The sequence below is a fragment of the Cephus cinctus genome, unplaced genomic scaffold (assembly GCF_000341935.2).
Source record: "Cephus cinctus unplaced genomic scaffold, Ccin1 Ccin1_scaffold0160, whole genome shotgun sequence".
NCBI classification, from domain to species: domain Eukaryota; kingdom Metazoa; phylum Arthropoda; class Insecta; order Hymenoptera; family Cephidae; genus Cephus; species Cephus cinctus.
Genome location: NW_014332886.1, coordinates 3,146,606 through 3,163,962, shown reverse-complemented (window position 1 = coordinate 3,163,962; position 17,357 = coordinate 3,146,606). Strand labels below are relative to the sequence as shown.

Genomic DNA, 17,357 nt, shown 5'->3' with positions numbered 1-17,357 from the left:
TATATGGGAAATGGTAATCATCGCCAATCATCGCTTTCACGCAACTTAATTTCTGGATGTTTACTTGTAGTTCTTGTTATCCACGTTTCGCCTAAAAAATTTTGTAACGTTTAATAATTGAAAAATGGGCAGTCATGAAGAAGATGATATTGATGATTTACAATCCACGACATATACTTTTCCGGCCAGTGTTCAAACTGTAATAGAACAGGTAAGCAATTTTTGCTACTGTCAACTTTGACAGATGCTCCAATCATATTAATTGCTGCAACTGTACTGTACAGTATATTATAATTTAATCTTGTACTTGATACACTAGTACCCTAATTAATATTCAATATTAAAATGCATCATATTTTAGGTATTACCTAGCAATGATCCTTTGGACCAACCAAATTTCAATGCAGTGGATTACATTAATTCCTTATTTCCTACCGAACAATCTCTATCCAACATAGATGATGTTGTCAGCCAAATGGAATTTAAAATATGTTGTATTGACAAGGAAATACGATCTGTTGTCCATGGCCAAACTAATGTAGGTCAGGATGGACGTGCAGCATTGGAAGATGCACAAAAAGTGATCAGACAGTTGTTTGTGCATATAAAGGATATTAAAGACAAAGCAGAACAATCAGAAGAAACTGTTAAAGAAATTACAAGGGATATCAAACAGCTTGACTTTGCAAAAAGAAATCTAACTGCTTCGATTACTGCTTTAAACCATTTGCATATGCTTGTGGATTTAGTAGATAACTTAAGGTAAAACCAACGAAGTGACATGATTCTTGATAATACAAATTCTTGATCTCATAACAATGATTAATAATATAGTTAATATTAAAAATTCATACTGATGTTAATTGTGTCATATATACAATTTTTAGAACATTAACACAAAAGAAACAGTACGGTGAAATTATAATGCCTTTACAAGCAATTATGCAAGTGATGGAACATTTTAGAAGTTACATGGATATTCCTCAGATAAAGCAGCTATCAGATCAAGTTAGTAAGATTTTAATTGTCCGTGTCTCTTGACTACAGTGGCATATTAACACATTTTTACTTTCATACAGGTTCATCAGATTCATGTTGAGCTTGCGCGACAAATAACATCAGATTTTAAGGAGGCATTCTCAGGGCAAAATCCTAAACACTTTACTCAGCTTACAGAAGGATGCTTGGTACTATCAGTATTAGATCCCAAAGTAAAGTAAGTAATTTAAAAAGTGTATAGACCTTTGTAATATTTCATGATAAAAACAATAATAATAAATGACAATCTTTTAAAGGAAGGACTTACTCACATGGTTCTTAGGAATTCAATTGCAAGAATACGCACATCTCTTTGACGAAAATCAAGATTTTGCATGGTTGGATAAAATTGATCGACGTTATGCATGGATCAAGAAGCACTTGCTAGAGTTCGAATCAAAATTCGGTACGATCTTCCCGCATGACTGGGAGATTTCGGAGCGCATAGCCGTACAATTTTGCCACGTAACGCGTGAAGATCTGGCTAAATTAATGGAGAAGCGACGCATAGAAATAGACGTGAAATTACTTCTTTACGCTATTCAAAGAACAATAAATTTTGAAAATTTACTAGCCAAACGTTTTACTGGCATTACTCTGGAGAATTCTGACTCACCCTCTAATAATAAAGTTACACGTACAACTGCGTTTACTGGAAACGAAGTGCCCGGAAATCCATTTGAAGAGGGTGGCAGTGAAAAGGTAATACATTCAATTGTCCTTAAAAATTAAGATCTGTAATACAATCATTTCTTCATTATCATAGGTTGAGCCAGAGAAACCCTCAGCCTCACCATTCGCAAATCTCATTGGAAAATGCTTTGAACCTTACTTAAATATTTATATTGAAAGTCTTGATAGAAACTTAGCTGACCTCATGGAGAAGTTTGTTTCCGACTGTAAAACTCAACCACCTGGTGCCAAAGATTTCGATGGTATTGAGGGTCCAAGCAGCGTTCTTTCATCTTGCGCGGATTTATTTGTCTTCTATAAGAAGTGTATGCTACAATGCACTCAACTCAGCACAGGCTCTATAATGTTAAGCCTTGCAGCAACCTTTCAAAAATATCTGCGAGAATATGCATTCAAATTACTGCAAAATAACTTACCCAAGTGAGTGTTTTGCTGTAGTAACAAAGCCTTTAGTGTCTTTTGAGTATTAACAGTACTTAACATCCTGGACAGCGAATTATCACAATATGTCTTTATATAAATTAATTAATTAAATAGGATCGCAGGAAGTGCTGGTATTGGTACAAGTATGAGCAACATAACACGAGATCTGCGAGATTTATCGACAGCTGGCCTCATACAAAATTTTCAAAGTTTATTAAAAGAGGGAGAGAGCACAAGATTTAACAAAGAAGAACAATCACGTATCTGCTGGTTAGTAACACAAATACTCTGTGTATAGTATATACAGATTTTTATTAATAACGATGTATAACATATGTATAGCATATTGACAACAGCGGAATATTGTCTCGAAACGACTCAGCAACTTGAAGAAAAATTGCGTGAGAAAACGGACAAGTGCTATGCTGACAAAATCAACTTATCTCAAGAACAAGACATCTTTCACAAGTAAGAATTGCACATTTAGAATACAAGTGTTTTTAATGATCTTGAAATATGTCCTATTCAATAAAATTACTATTCTTGTACAGTGTAATCTCGAACTGTATTCAGTTACTCGTTCAAGATCTGGAGTCTGGATGTGAATCTGCCTTAAACGCAATGACTAAGGTATCCAATCACCACTTAAGTAATAAATCTTCATTTACCTGAAATATTGTACTATTTTTCTCATTAGATTCAATGGAGTTACATTGAAAGTGTTGGCGATCAAAGTAGCTACGTGAGTACAATAGTTGCTCACCTTCGGCAAACAATTCCTACAATCAGAGATAAACTGTCTTCGTGCAGAAAGTACTTCACTCAGCTCTGTGTGAAATTTGCAAGGTAAGTTACATTATGCTTTATATTGACACAGAATGAGATCAATATCATAATTTTTTTCTTATACAGCTCCTTTATACCAAAACTAGTGCAGCAACTTTATAAGTGTAAACCTTTGAATGCTGTGGGTGCTGAACAATTGTTGCTGGATGTTCATATGCTCAAAACAGCTCTACTGGATCTTCCATCAACTGGATGTCAAGTCCAGCGAAAAGCACCAGCCACTTATACTAAGGTTTTATAAATTTTATACTATATAATATACTATATAATAGTATACTATTGCAACAAGAATACTATTATTTATGACATTTTCTTGTAGGTGGTTGTTAAAGGTATGGCAAAGGCTGAAATGATATTGAAGGTTGTAATGTCACCTACTGAATCTCCAAGTGCCTTTGCAGACCAGTGTAGAAAACTTCTACCTGAATTACCTACTACAGAATTTCAGAAGATATTGGATATGAAGGTACTTTGATAAATTATTTTGTATTTAAATATGATAATAATATTATCATAACCGTAATTATTCCAGGGTCTAAGAAAAACTGAGCAACTACAATTAGTGGAACAGTTTAAGCAGAGTGGAAATTCAGACGTGTCGAGAGACACCAGGAATTATACTGTACAAGACAGCCCGGAAAACGAAGCTGGTAAAATAAAGAGACTAGAGAAATTAATAAAGAAAAGAATGTAGGCGATGTGCAAGTGTTATCAACACAATACTTATCCTGAAATATTATTGTGTATATACCATACAGTTTTGGAAGGTTTCTGTATTATGTATTTTGTCACACGCAGTATATTCCAGTATAATGTATTATAATTGTGCGTTATGTATGAATAATTTTATTGAATTTTATCTGTGAAAGTAGAAATCCTGTAATATATATTTTAAGTAGAATCTAAAAAATTATGCGGATTAATAAAATGATGTATCGAAATAATATAATATAAAATGTTAATACCATTCTATATAAACAGTATAAATGTAAAATAAGATATTCAAAGGTCAATGCTATAATAAAATTGAATAAGATTTTTAAAAAACAATATTTTAACCTCAACGAAACAGGAACAACATATGAATGAAATATGTGACAGTATGAAAGTTATTGGTTTTTAATTTTTTTTATTAATTGGCCAGACATGTTTACAATACCCAAAGTGCATGGTGCAATATTAAATTATCCCTGCTTCTGGGCAAGTTCCTTTGCCTTAGCCTTCTCCAACTTAGCTATCCTGGCAGCGGACTTGCTACCAAGAAGACCACCACCCCAATGACGTCTGATCTCATCGTAACGGTCATTGAAGTTTGTTTTAATAGCCTCCACCACTTTCGTGAAGTTTGCCCTGTCTCCAGAGTCAACCTGAAACAGATTAAAACAAAGCTTTATGTATTGATTAAATTTAAAGAAAGTACGCTTTTGTATTAGCAAAAAAAATATCAGGATATTGGAATACAGTGATATCATAATCTTTCAATGGATTGGCTCATGTATCTTTCATCATATAAATAATTATGATAAATTGTTGAATTTCTACATTTCGCAGCGTATATGAAATTTATAACAATAACTACCTGCGTTAGAGCGACAGAGGTGCAAGTCTTGCGCCTGACGAGACGTCCCAAGCGAGACTTGCCTTTCACAATGCAATAGGGAACTCCCATCTTGCGGCAAAGGGCTGGTAGGAATAGTACAACCTGATGTATCAATAAAAAAATTTATCAGTATTAAATAATAAGTGCATGCAATTAAAAGTGATTCAGAGATAACAAACTCAGGGTCAAGTTACATCTTACAGACAAAAACGATAATTCGTATTTTGCCGTCAGGTGAAGAAATTCTTACATCATAGTGAACAGTTTCAATGAATTTAGTAAACAGGAAATAAATTTAAAAATTGTAATTTTACCTCAATGGGGTCGACATCATGAGCAATGACGACCAGTTGGGCCTTCTTTTGTTCCACAAGAGTTGTCACAGTGTTGGAACCGCTGCGTAGCACATTTGGCCTCTTAGTTGGGGTATCTTCTTTTTTAGCAGCCTTCTCTTCCGCTCTTGCCTTCAACCTCAATTTCTTGGCAACAGCTGATTCTGGACGATACTTCTCCAGAATTTTGAAGAGTTGCGAGGCTATAAAATAATATAAAAGGTTAATACATTTCCATTAAAAAAATTTTTAAAGATTGTCAAAAAATATTACCAGTTTGCTTATCAAGGGTCTGTGTGAATTGGTTGATTGGTGGTGGAACTTTCAACCTTTTCTGAAGAACAGCTCTTTGACGCTGAATGCGGATGTACTTTGGCCATTTAACAAACCTGCTGAGATCGCGAGCAGGCTGAATGTCCTGACCTAGAATAAAAATAACATTTTTTATTCAACTATACAAATTGTGTAATTCAACAGTACATAAACATAATCCTTTATAAGATATTAACACATCACTTACCAATGCCAAAGTTACGGGTACGTTTTTCGAAAAGTGGATTGGTCTGCTTTTTGGGCTCAACTTTCTTCACTGCCAATGGAGCAGCAGCTACCTTCTTCCCGACCTTCTTCTTCGGCTGTAAACGAAAATCATATGAGTCTTAAATTATTTTTTTATTTTCGTTAACAAGATGGATCAGTAGCATGCATAGACAAACACTCCGAAATATAAAGGACATCTTAAACATTATCATCACTGAAGCACTCTTTTAATAATTGTATTTAAAGCAATAAGAACCATGTGATACATATTTTTATAGAAATCTGATAGAAAGTATGCTGTTATAGTAACGTGTTTAGCATTCGTGTTGTCGCACTAGAGGACGAAAACATGCCGATTTTTAACCTATATTATTAATGGTAATTGCTTAAAACCCTTCATAAATATACACTTGACATTTTAGAAGAAATGTTTTACCTTCTTCTGCACCATTTTTCTAGATCAGAATACAATGGATTCCCTAATACCTAGTGGGATTTAAAAGAAAAGACTTCGCCAACCAAAACGCGAAGTATGGCCGCCTAACGCGTAAAGGGCGATACGTGGGGCAGCGCCACTTTGACAAACCTAAGTCATAGACTAAAAATAGATTAGTTGGAAGACTCGAATACTTTTTATTCGATAGCTACATATCTCGCGCTGCTTTACCGACATGGTTTTTTTGTGATAGGGAGGGTAAAAGAAAACAAAATTAATCAAGATTATTAGATCTTGAAAATTGTGTAACTAAAATGTAGTGAAATTACGAAAAGCGAATAGCTGTTAGCTAATCGCGTGTTAGGGTCAAAAGAAAACAAACATAAAGATTGGCTAACAGCTATTGACTTTTAGCATTTTCATTACATTTGAGTTACCAGTCGACCTCCAGAATCTGTAATCTCAAGTTTTTACTAATAATTTTCGTGTGCGCCTTTTCATTTAAAAAGTATTCGCCTGTGATATTTGAAATTCATGAGAACGGTTCGAGAATACGGGCCCGGATATCTGTGGCTTGCCTAATTTCTAAATTTTACTGGAAGTTAAACATATGGAAATTTCCAATAGTAATTTTACACGTGCAACAACGTAATACAAGTCAGCTGAGGTTGGTCAGAATGATAAGCAAGATAACAGAATGAACGTACAATCTTCAATGACAAACGCTTTCGTGGCCTACACCAAAGGGAAGTACGAGATGAGTTGTGCAGGTTAGAAAACGAAGAAAACATCAACATGTGGAAGTTAGTGTAAATTTTTAATGAATGAGTGGAAATAGAAATCATAATAAAAGGTGCCATTCCACGGTTGCCGATACGATAAACAGAAAACCAAAGGAAAGATGCCTTTGGTCGCGACAAACTGTCCGCATATCAGTAGTCACGGAGACCTTTCAATAATTGAGGCCGTGATTGCCCAGAATGAGAAGTTTAACAAGTGTAGCGATAAAGATTGTGATAACGAAGGTCCCAATTTGTGGCTATGTCTTTATCCTGATTGCCGATGGGTTGGGTGCTCCCAGGCACATTTGGATCATGGCGTCGTCCATAACCAAAGGTTTCCTACTCACTCTGCTCATATGAATCTTTCTACGAATCGAATATGGTGTTATACTTGCATACGGGAAGTTATTACTGCTCGTGTGCCATCTCCTTCATTGTCACCAAATGATATGGAAGTGAAGAATGGTATTGGAAAATTTACTGGTGATGCCACAGTCAGTATTGACTACAAAGCAGATACTTCAGACATTAAGCAACCTCTTATCAACAGGTGTGTATCAAAGGCTGTTCGCTTTGTCTTAAAGATAATTAGTTTTATGTTAGATCATGAATTATGTTTCTGGATTTGGATGTATGTCCTTTAAAACAATAAATTTCTTTTTAGCCGTAAGTATACCATGACTGAGAATAGAGTTGGTTCCGACAAGAGCGTTCCAATATATGAAAAATCTGGAGATTCTCCAGATAGTACTGACTCTGATGATAGTAGAGATTTCTCTGGGAAACCAAGAGGCCTGGTTGGTCTTCAGAATATAGGAAATACCTGTTACATGAATGCTGCTCTTCAGGCTCTGTCAAATGTACCACCATTGACTCATTTTTTCTTGGATTGTGGTCTTATGGTTAGCTACATATCAAAAGATCGTAAACCAGGATTGAGTTTGAGCTATCGTAATCTTATTAAGGATATGTGGAATAGAAAAACCAGAGGATATGTAATACCCCATGGAATTTTGTATGGTATTCGAACAGTCCATCCTATGTTTCGAGGATATCATCAACATGATACACAGGAATTCTTAAGATGCTTTATGGATCAATTGCATGAAGAACTCAAAGAACATATCGAAGACGATCGTGAGTCCCTCTTAAGATTAAAGGGCCTTGGTGAACACTCCTCAGATGAGGATACTGAATTAGATGGCAATAGCTCTAGTCAATCTGATGGTGAATATGAAACTTGTGACTCTGGCGTGAGCGAGCAGAGTTCTTTAAGTGACGAAGGTGAACGTGGTACAAAGAGAAGATATTCAAGAGTTTCACAGTCTGATAAACCAAGGACGAAATTTACTAATAAAAACCTAAAGAAGTCTCCAGTCGAAGAGTCGTTTTCACAACCACCAAGATCTACTCAGAATTCACCAGCAAAGCATCGGACCAAAAAACAGATGAAGACAAGAAGTATAATCAGTGATATATTTGATGGAAAACTTTTGAGCAGTGTACAATGTCTAACTTGTGATAGGGTATCAACGAGGGTAGAAACATTCCAAGACTTATCGTTGCCCATTCCAAGTAGAGATCATATAGACATGTTGCACCAGGGATCCCTTACTCCACAAAAAGCTGGACCATGTTCTGATGTTGTTTACGTAACAAATCAATCAGGATGGATTTCCTGGCTTCTGCAGTGGATGCGTTCTTGGTTTTGGGGTCCTGTAGTGAGTCTACACGATTGTCTATCAGCATTTTTTAGTGCAGACGAACTAAAAGGCGACAATATGTACAGCTGTGAGAAGTGCAATAAACTTCGGAATGGCATAAAGTTCTCAAAAGTTCTAGAACTTCCTGAGATACTTTGTGTTCATCTGAAAAGATTTCGTCATGAATTAATGTTCAGTTCGAAAATAGCGAATTATGTGTCATTCCCATTAGAAGGTTTAGATATGCGTCCGTACCTGCATAAAGAGTGTGTCTCAAATGTAACAACATATGATCTTATATCTGTTATTTGTCATCACGGCACAGCCGGCGGTGGTCATTACACGTGTTACGCTTTAAATACAATGATCAATCAGTGGTTTGAGTTTGACGATCAGTGCGTTACACAAGTATCACCGGAAACTGTAAAGAATTGCGAAGCCTATGTGCTCTTCTACAAAAAGTCATCGCCAGACATGATGCAGTTACGCGATGAGACGATGGAATTAATGGAAATATCGTCTCGGGAACCGTCTGATCTAAATTTCTTTGTTTCCCGTCAGTGGATTAATCGATTTCAAACTTTCTCAGAACCGGGACCTATTGACAATTCTGACTTTCTCTGTCCGCATGGCGGTGTGAATCCTTTGAGAGCTCAATTTGTTGACAAAATTAGCATGCCTATTCCACAAGCAGTCTGGGAATATCTTTATAAAACGTAAGTCACTAATCAATGACTCGTTAATCTTTGAACCAATTAATAATAAAATGTAATGTCGCTGTACAACAGTCCAGTTCGATTAGTAACTTAATGCATGTGTCTGTGTTATCAGATTTGGTGGTGGTCCAGCTTGCACACATCTATATGAATGTCCTATATGCGAAGCAAAATACGAATCACTTCAGAAACGGATGCAATACGAGATGGAAGTATTTCAACGATTGAATCACAATTCTGACAATCCTACTGCCATCTACGCATTAGCCATGGCTTGGCTTCGTCGTTGGCAAAGTTTCGTTAGGGGTAAAGAGACTCAGCCTCCTGGTCCAATTGATAACAGTTCAATTGTTGTCAATAAAAATGGACAAAATGTCCTAAAGCCTGGTGAGTATTATGAATTATAATCACCGGAAGTAGTACTAAGTTCTCCTAATAATGTATTACATTATAGGTTCGGATTATGGACAAATACCGGAGGAACTTTGGAATTTCTTCATTAACGCTTACGGTGGTGGCCCAGAACTGATGCTGCATTCGTGCCAGAGACCAATACCTTCTCAATCGACTATTTCTCCACATTCCACGTCCAATCCAAATGACCAAAATTCAACAACGTCAAACATAAAGATCCGATATCATGATGAACCCAATGTCGAACAGAATTCTAAGTGCAATCGGACGGAGATTAAATGTAATAAGATGGTGGTAACCAAAAGCTTTGAAACTACCTCGCAACATGACAGTGCTGTAGATGGTTTGATATCTGATAGCGATTCTCATCAGACACGGGGAGAAGTAAACACATAAGTCATTCTGCTGAAGAGACTTGATAGCATGGTGTTACGTAATGGTGTTAAAAATCCATAGCGTACCTTGTACTGCAGAACAATTAACAGTTCAACAGTTAAGGTCAGTGTGATGAAAAATCTATTTTAAACTTTACTTTTCTAGATATAACATTGTTACAGATTTATCATTACCGGATTCTTTAAACCAAAAGTATTTTATCGAATAAAGGCTTTCATTGTATGGTGTTTCTTGTACAGTACGTGATCAATAGCGAGATGTCGTTAACCGTGGTTAAAATATTTCTTGTGTGTTTCAATTTTTATAATCGCCACTTCGAAATCTCTTTTCTTGTCGTTACGTACAATCCGATGTTAGCTAAAGGTGACAGTATATTTCGTTTGATATATCAATTACTGAATCTGTTCTCTTGATCCATTACAGCTCCAGGTAACACGGATAATATATTTTTAATCGAACTGGGCAATGAATTTTACATTCCTGTTCCGTGTATAAAATCATTATTTATTCAGCTTTGTTATGCTTATCGTTTTCCATTCAGATCAGCTGGTTGTAAAAGGTAACATCAATTTCATAGATAAAATTAGTAAAATGATATAACTTGTGGCACTGTGTACGTGTAATGTACTGTTACCTATCGTTACCATCAGGAATTATACTAAATTGAATGAAGGGAAGAAGACTGATGAATAATAATCGAACGAGCGAATTAACGAATCTGACGTACGACACAGTGTAAAAATTGTGGAACTCGAAGCGCACGTAAATAATTGTCACGTTAAACCGAGGAGAATGACGTTTATAAGAAAGGAATTTCAATGTCACATTGAAAGTTTTTGATTTTTCATTGTTGAATTATTAATTTATTGAATTATATTGCATCATTTGGGGTGTAGATTATAAGATGACATTGCTTTTTTTTCGTCGTTGCCACATTACCGTATTTTATAACAAAGAAGTCGAAATAATACGAACGGTAATCTTATACGTAATTTGCAACAATGTGCTATTTTACGATACGATCACATGAAGCACCGTGAGCAAACGGACGTTTGCTCACGATCAAGTTAATGTACATTCGTTATAAACTATTGATGAAACATTGTGAAGTGTACCATACCTAAGATAAATAATAAATAAATTGGTTTCACTATTTATTACAATAAAATTGATCTCTCATTGGTCCTTTAAAATTGATTTCAAATTCTCGTACCACTAAAAATCTTGCCAATGTCTAAACAATTATTTAATAGGTACCTTCAAATTTTTCTCAAAAAAATCCACAGGAAAGTGATTCCTTCGTGAATGCCACTATTAATTGAAATTCAAATTCATTGTTGTATACATCGACTATTCATTCTCAAATGAATTATAAAACTTGAGTCAATTCCTATAGAAGTACTTAACGAAAAAGAATCTGCTTGGGCATTCAAAATTACCGAGTTCTGTGCGCAAGACTGAAAGGATGATCTCTCATGGACCACATTGATCGAGTCTTGCGCGTTCAAGGGATGCTGGCCATTCCGATTCCAACCCCTAAACAGCACCCCCGGTCAATGCCGCGATTAAAATTTCTCTATTAGGGATTCTCACTTGTGTTAGGAAGTAGACAGCCATGCGGTATCGTAGTCTCCGTAGCTAGACGTTTACTTATTTCATGAAAAAGTGCCTCTCATATTTAGCGTAGCCCTTATCAGTTAATAATTGGGGTGTACCACAGTTACTGTTCTCAAGGACGGACGAGTTGCATTTGGGCCAACGAAAATTCGTGCCTGACTCTCCCGTGAAATCAACTTGGTGAGTACGGTATATATTTTTAATATTATTCGACAATAATGAAATATGAAAACCTTGATGTCGTTTAATATAATTAATATTTCTCTTTGTAAAATGGCAATAGGCGCGAGAAGTATCGACGGGAGAAAGTATGTCAATTTATTATGGATCATTCGCACATCTTTGTGTTTTCGAAAAAACTATTGCGGTATGAAAGAAAATGTAGATAATTGTTGTAGACTCACGCCCTTTTTGACTATGTGCTTCTATGATTTGAATCTTACCGTTGGAATTTAATTCTTGATACTCGTGCTATATGCTTATCGCTTTGCGCTCGATAAATTTCTTCATACGATGTTACCCCTTTCGGCATCAGCGATTGGATTGTATTTTAATAAAAGATTGAAGATACGTTTTTTATCTTTTTAAAATGAATACCATCGTCAGAAAAATATAAACGAAAATACGATCAATACTCGTCAATTATATAAAACTTTGACAAGTCTTCTTATTGATTAAATATAAAAAATCTTTGAAATATTTGTAAGGATTATAACATTAGTGACTGCTTCATGAAATCAGACTAAAATGGCGAATTTCCGGGGATTCTACATACCCTCCATCGGAGCTACGGTGAACGTAGCTTGGGAAACATTAAAAGCCAAATGGCCGGAGAACAGTCCTTGCATGGAGTTAATTCGCGGCAATGGCGGGGGTCAAGGTCAGCAAAAAGACTCTAAACCATTCACCGAGGGTCAGGAAACCACGGAGATGACGTCCATGAATGGAGAACACGCATACACAGACCAGAACAATTTAGGGGTCGCCGAGGATTCGTTCAGCTACCAAAGGAGCGGGTAAGCCATTTAAATGTACTATAAATAAAAGAAAAAAGTGATTTTAACCTTGAATCTCGTCTTTCAGGGAAAACGCAAGAGCCGGAAGTCTCAGCAGCGCCGGTTTCAGTGAATACGACGACGGTGGTGAATTTGGTAGTTCCGGTGTGAAGATTAACGAGTGGCAAGCTGCCTGGAACGTGACCAATGCTATCCAGGGTATGTTCATCGTTTCTTTGCCGTTTGCCGTACTCCGAGGTGGTTACTGGGCAATCGCAGCGATGATTGGTATAGCCCACATTTGCTGCTACACCGGAAAGATCCTGGTGGAGTGTCTATACGAACTTGATACCGTAACAGGACAACGAGTACGAGTACGAGATTCCTACGTATCAATTGCTAAAGAATGTTTTGGACCAACGTTGGGCGCCAGGGCGGTAAACATTGCCCAGATCATTGAGCTGTTAATGACGTGCATCCTCTACGTGGTAGTCTGTGGTGATCTACTGATAGGTACCTTTCCCGAAGGAGCCATTGACGCTAGAAGTTGGATGATGCTGACCGGTATATTTTTGCTGCCTTTAGGATTTTTAAAATCCCTACAGCACGTTTCCGTGCTTAGCTTCTGGTGCACCATGTCCCATCTTTTTATAAATGCTGTTATCATCGGCTATTGCATACTTGAAATTGGAAACTGGGGTTGGTCTAAAGTCAAATGGACCATTGATATGGAAACGTTTCCTATATCCCTTGGAGTAATAGTCTTCAGTTATACGTCCCAGATCTTTTTACCTACTTTGGAAGGCAATTTGATTGATCGTTCCAAGTTTGATTGGATGCTTAATTGGAGTCACGTCGCTGCAGCAGCTTTTAAGTCTCTATTTGGCTGGATCTGCTTTCTCACATTTCAAGATGATACTCAGCAAGTCATAACTAATAATCTTCACTCTGCTGGTTTCAAGGGTCTTGTTAATTTGTGTCTTGTTGTCAAAGCCGTACTTTCTTACCCATTGCCATACTATGCTGCCTGCGAGTTACTTGAGAGGGCCTTCTTCAGGGGTCGTCCTAAAACACTCTTCCCCACTATCTGGACTGTCGATCGCGAATTAAAAGTTTGGGGCTTGGCATGGCGAGTTGGGGTTATTGTATTTACCATTTTAATGGCTATCTTTATACCCCACTTTACTACACTAATGGGATTTATTGGATCGTTCACTGGCACAATGCTTTCCTTTATATGGCCATGCTACTTTCATTTGAAACTAAAGAGAAACTCCATGGAATGGGGTGCAGTTGCATACGATTGTTTTGTTATATTTTTGGGAATACTCTTTGGTGTTATTGGCGTTTATGATTCTGGCACGGCGTTAATCAAAGCCTTTAAAATTGGCTTGCCCTTCTAGATGATCCTAGAGCATTTAGTTCTCATATATCATTCTGTCAATCTATTATTAGAACATTCTTTCCACGACCGAGTTTGGGTCGATACCCTGCAGTTGAATTTGTCAAACTCTCACGGCGACAAGTAAATATTTCTAACGTAAAAAAGGGTTCTAATGTTTTATTCGTTTATAGAGATATGCGAGAGTCATTTTAATAAGTGTCATTTTCGTCATTATTCCATAACGTTGTCGTATCGACGAAACAGAAAGAAACAGACAATTATATAATCTACGCGATATTGACCGAAATGTGCATATATAAGTGTGTACACGTATACACAAATATAAAGCCACGTAATTATAAGTATTAAGGTTATGAAATGTCATAAATTTACCAAACGTCATATCAAATTCGTTCTCCTTTTGGGAATCGGTTTTCGTATAACGACCGTGTTGTCGGAGCTTTTAGGTTCTGGCTTCTAGAGCGCAGAGTGATCGTGACAATATCATAAGTCCTAAGGATCAATGTCTTCCAATGTTACGAAGTAAAGAAGAAAACCAAATACAAAAAATACTGTACAAGTTAACTACTGTTGTATAGGTTTCTGGATTTTATAATAATATTATGAACTCATGATTTTTATGTGAGCGTTAATCGTGTAATAGGCCGTGTAAGCTCGTAGGGGATAATTTCAAAAGCACAGAACACTTTTGTGTTTATAACGAAATTTCTTTTCCCTAGTTTTCTTCTTTTTTTAATGATTTTACGATATCTAAGACACTCGATAGTTCCAAGCGATGCTTCACGGACGCCATACTAGATTATTATATATAGAGAGTTATGTACAATGAAATAATCCAATGTCTTCCAAGTCTCGCGAGACCATATATTATATAAACCAGTTTTAAGATACGTAGCACGGACTACGTTAGTTTTATGGTGCAGGATATGAGAGTCTTATGAATTTTTATTAAATATTACATTAAGTGAAGATCAAATTTTTTTAAATGAACAATTCTTGTTTAATATTTTATCCAGTATGGAAGTATACAAGATTTTGGAAAATTAATTATTTGTAAGTCAATTTCTTTGATTTGTACATATCCTGCACTTTAAGTGTTATTATAGTAAGTTTAACGAGTCTTCCAATGATGTCTTCCATGACAGGCGAGTATTATATCCTAATCGCAAGAAATAAAAGAAAAGAATGATTGTCAATAATAGAAAGCATTATAGAGAAACGTAGGTATTAAGACAATAATGTTGTATGTAATAATGATCGAGGGATCATTCGCGATGGATTTTCAGGAATTGTACACATACATTGGCCGAGCTATGCCATGTTTGAATTATTATCAACGTCTCGCTGGCGATTCGAAAGATGCCTTAGCTTAGAGAATCTTACGGGTTTATATATGTATTTTACTCGTAGATTCAATATATTTCTGCCTTCGCGAATAGATCCTCAAAATCAAAATCGTATCGTGTACGTATTTACGTGTAATATAAATAAAAGCTATGCGAGATCCTTCGAAGAGTCATAATAAATGAATGACGTTAATGAATAAGTTTCGAATTGTCACGTATTTGAATTCTCGATACTTCTTGCCGATTTGATTTAGAATCATCGAAGCGATCGAGAATTATCATGTGATCGGTGATCCACAATTTCATGACAATTCGAAACTACTCTCGACAATGTTACAGTTAAAATATAGACGTTACGAACGATGTAAGGGGCTTCCATATTACGAAAATGAAAAAGTACACTATGGAAATTTTACCAAGCTTTCTATTTAATTAATCCTCTACCATAACGAATTCATTGATTAGAAAAATCAATCGACTCTATCATCCTTCCGGTTTTCTACGGATAATAGCGAAAATCACTTTCTCCCTCTAGAGAAATGCTTTCTACTTAATCTGCAAATTTGACACGGTAGTGTCTTGTCATGCTCCAAATATGTCGTCAGTCGGTGCATAAAAGAAACCACCTCAGTCATCGATTCAATCAGTTGATAGTTAAGAGAGACAATGAAGTTGATGGTAAGTTTGTGTAGACGAATTAAAGAATATCATAGGCGTGAGAAATTTTTATATAATTATTAATGAAATCGTATATTATAGATGAAAATTGGTGTGCTTATGGCAATTTTACTTCTTATGGGAGCTGTCATTGCCACTCAACATGATACAAAATCAAATGTGGATAACCGGGAAGACGATTCTCATGGTAACTATAGATATTTTTTTTAAATAACTAATCAAACTTTTTATTTCAAATTGTATATAAATATTGCTATTGAATTTTAGCAGATATTCCTCGGGTAAAGATCAAAGTATTTCGAGGACCAACGGAAGAAAAAGATGGGCAAAAATTTTCACCATGGGGTTTTTGGATTAAACAACCTAGTGGGCAATAAATACGAGAAATTTGATGTTAATGGTGTATAGTTTTTATAAACAAAAAGAAATGAATATCGATTAATCCATTTATTGTTCATATGATATAATATATCAATATTTAACGTACAAAAAGAAAAGATTATAGCATCCGTAAACAAATTGAAATAAAATTTATCATTTATCACTGATTGCTTCTTTCTTTCGACATTTATTCATTTATAAAATAGTGCAGCCCCAGGAGCTGCTGGTGGAGGAGTTGGTAGATTTTCTATTTCTCCCGTAGAGAGAGTTATTGGGATTAAGTTGATTCGCATGATTATCTAAATTGGATTTTCTCCTTGATCCCGTATAACCAGCGGAGCGACCAGGACCGGAGATTGCATGGTTGGGATTGCATTGATTTGCACGATTGTAATCCATTATCTGAAAATGAGAACCGAACTTTGAATAATTTACCTTTTACATATAAAAGTATATGTATTGTATATACATAGCGCACGGACGCACTATATATTATATTTTAGATTAAATAGAAAATGACAGTGAATGACCTTTTACTTTTTCGTATATGTCACCACGTCATCACTTCATATGTATGCTTGTATACTATGGAAGAGATCAGCAGTAGCTTCAAATAATTTAACACTTATTTCTTGATATGTAGACTCGAATCTACGTAGAATAAAATACTACTCAATATATTCTTCAAGTCGCTACGCATTCCATCACGTACACATTATGCGACTGCATAATGGTTCGGATACATGAAATTCAATACAACTTCAAATCTTTCTATGATAGACTTCAGGACACAATATTAATTTTCTAATAATATAAATACTCTAAATTACTCAACGTACCTTTTTAAAGAATCAATGATTAGTCCAAAACACTCACCAGGAACTTTTCTAACGAAATCTTTCAATATGCAACAATGTTCAAGTAGAAGGTGCAATTGCTACAGCTACAACTGTATCGTTTATATATAACAGAACCACTGGATAAATTATAAGTCGGGGAATCCCCTAAAATTTGTT

General features: G+C 35.8%; 4 protein-coding genes across 6 annotated transcripts; 3 read left to right on the top strand and 1 right to left on the bottom strand.

Moving 5' to 3' along the window:
- Window positions 1-3: 3 nt before the first annotated feature.
- On the top strand, window positions 4-3,918 carry LOC107263698 (vacuolar protein sorting-associated protein 53 homolog). Its single transcript, XM_015731182.2, has 13 exons — window positions 4-211; window positions 362-762; window positions 888-1,008; window positions 1,080-1,216; window positions 1,296-1,740; window positions 1,805-2,151; window positions 2,269-2,424; window positions 2,497-2,622; window positions 2,706-2,784; window positions 2,852-3,000; window positions 3,067-3,232; window positions 3,320-3,466; window positions 3,533-3,918. The coding sequence occupies exons 1-13, from the start codon at window positions 125-127 to the stop codon at window positions 3,692-3,694; spliced, it is 2,523 nt and encodes an 840-aa protein (XP_015586668.1). The 5' UTR covers window positions 4-124; the 3' UTR covers window positions 3,695-3,918.
- Window positions 3,919-4,109: 191 nt separating this feature from the next.
- Window positions 4,110-6,057, bottom strand: LOC107263696 (60S ribosomal protein L7a). The gene is made up of 6 exons (XM_015731180.2): window positions 5,909-6,057; window positions 5,453-5,567; window positions 5,206-5,355; window positions 4,915-5,135; window positions 4,580-4,702; window positions 4,110-4,367 (listed from the first exon to the last, which is right to left on the bottom strand). The coding sequence occupies exons 1-6, from the start codon at window positions 5,921-5,923 to the stop codon at window positions 4,185-4,187; spliced, it is 807 nt and encodes a 268-aa protein (XP_015586666.1). The 5' UTR covers window positions 5,924-6,057; the 3' UTR covers window positions 4,110-4,184.
- Window positions 6,058-6,337: 280 nt separating this feature from the next.
- On the top strand, window positions 6,338-11,082 carry LOC107263761 (ubiquitin carboxyl-terminal hydrolase 20). 3 transcript variants are annotated; one of them, XR_003058560.1, is made up of 5 exons: window positions 6,338-7,240; window positions 7,355-9,109; window positions 9,225-9,496; window positions 9,564-10,021; window positions 10,081-11,082. XR_003058560.1 is itself a non-coding variant. In XM_015731309.2 (4 exons), the coding sequence occupies exons 1-4, from the start codon at window positions 6,810-6,812 to the stop codon at window positions 9,917-9,919; spliced, it is 2,814 nt and encodes a 937-aa protein (XP_015586795.1). In that variant the 5' UTR covers window positions 6,338-6,809; the 3' UTR covers window positions 9,920-11,082. The 3 variants fall into 3 exon arrangements, 1 of the variants encoding a protein (XP_015586795.1); XR_001536763.2 differs by having other exon boundaries at window positions 9,564-10,478; window positions 10,570-11,082; XM_015731309.2 differs by having other exon boundaries at window positions 9,564-11,082.
- On the top strand, window positions 9,960-15,697 carry LOC107263762 (vesicular inhibitory amino acid transporter). Its single transcript, XM_025081035.1, has 4 exons — window positions 9,960-10,021; window positions 11,640-11,716; window positions 12,278-12,552; window positions 12,620-15,697. Exons 3-4 carry the CDS (start codon window positions 12,284-12,286, stop codon window positions 13,932-13,934), a joined length of 1,584 nt encoding a protein of 527 aa, XP_024936803.1. The 5' UTR covers window positions 9,960-10,021; window positions 11,640-11,716; window positions 12,278-12,283; the 3' UTR covers window positions 13,935-15,697.
- Window positions 15,698-17,357: the final 1,660 nt, after the last annotated feature.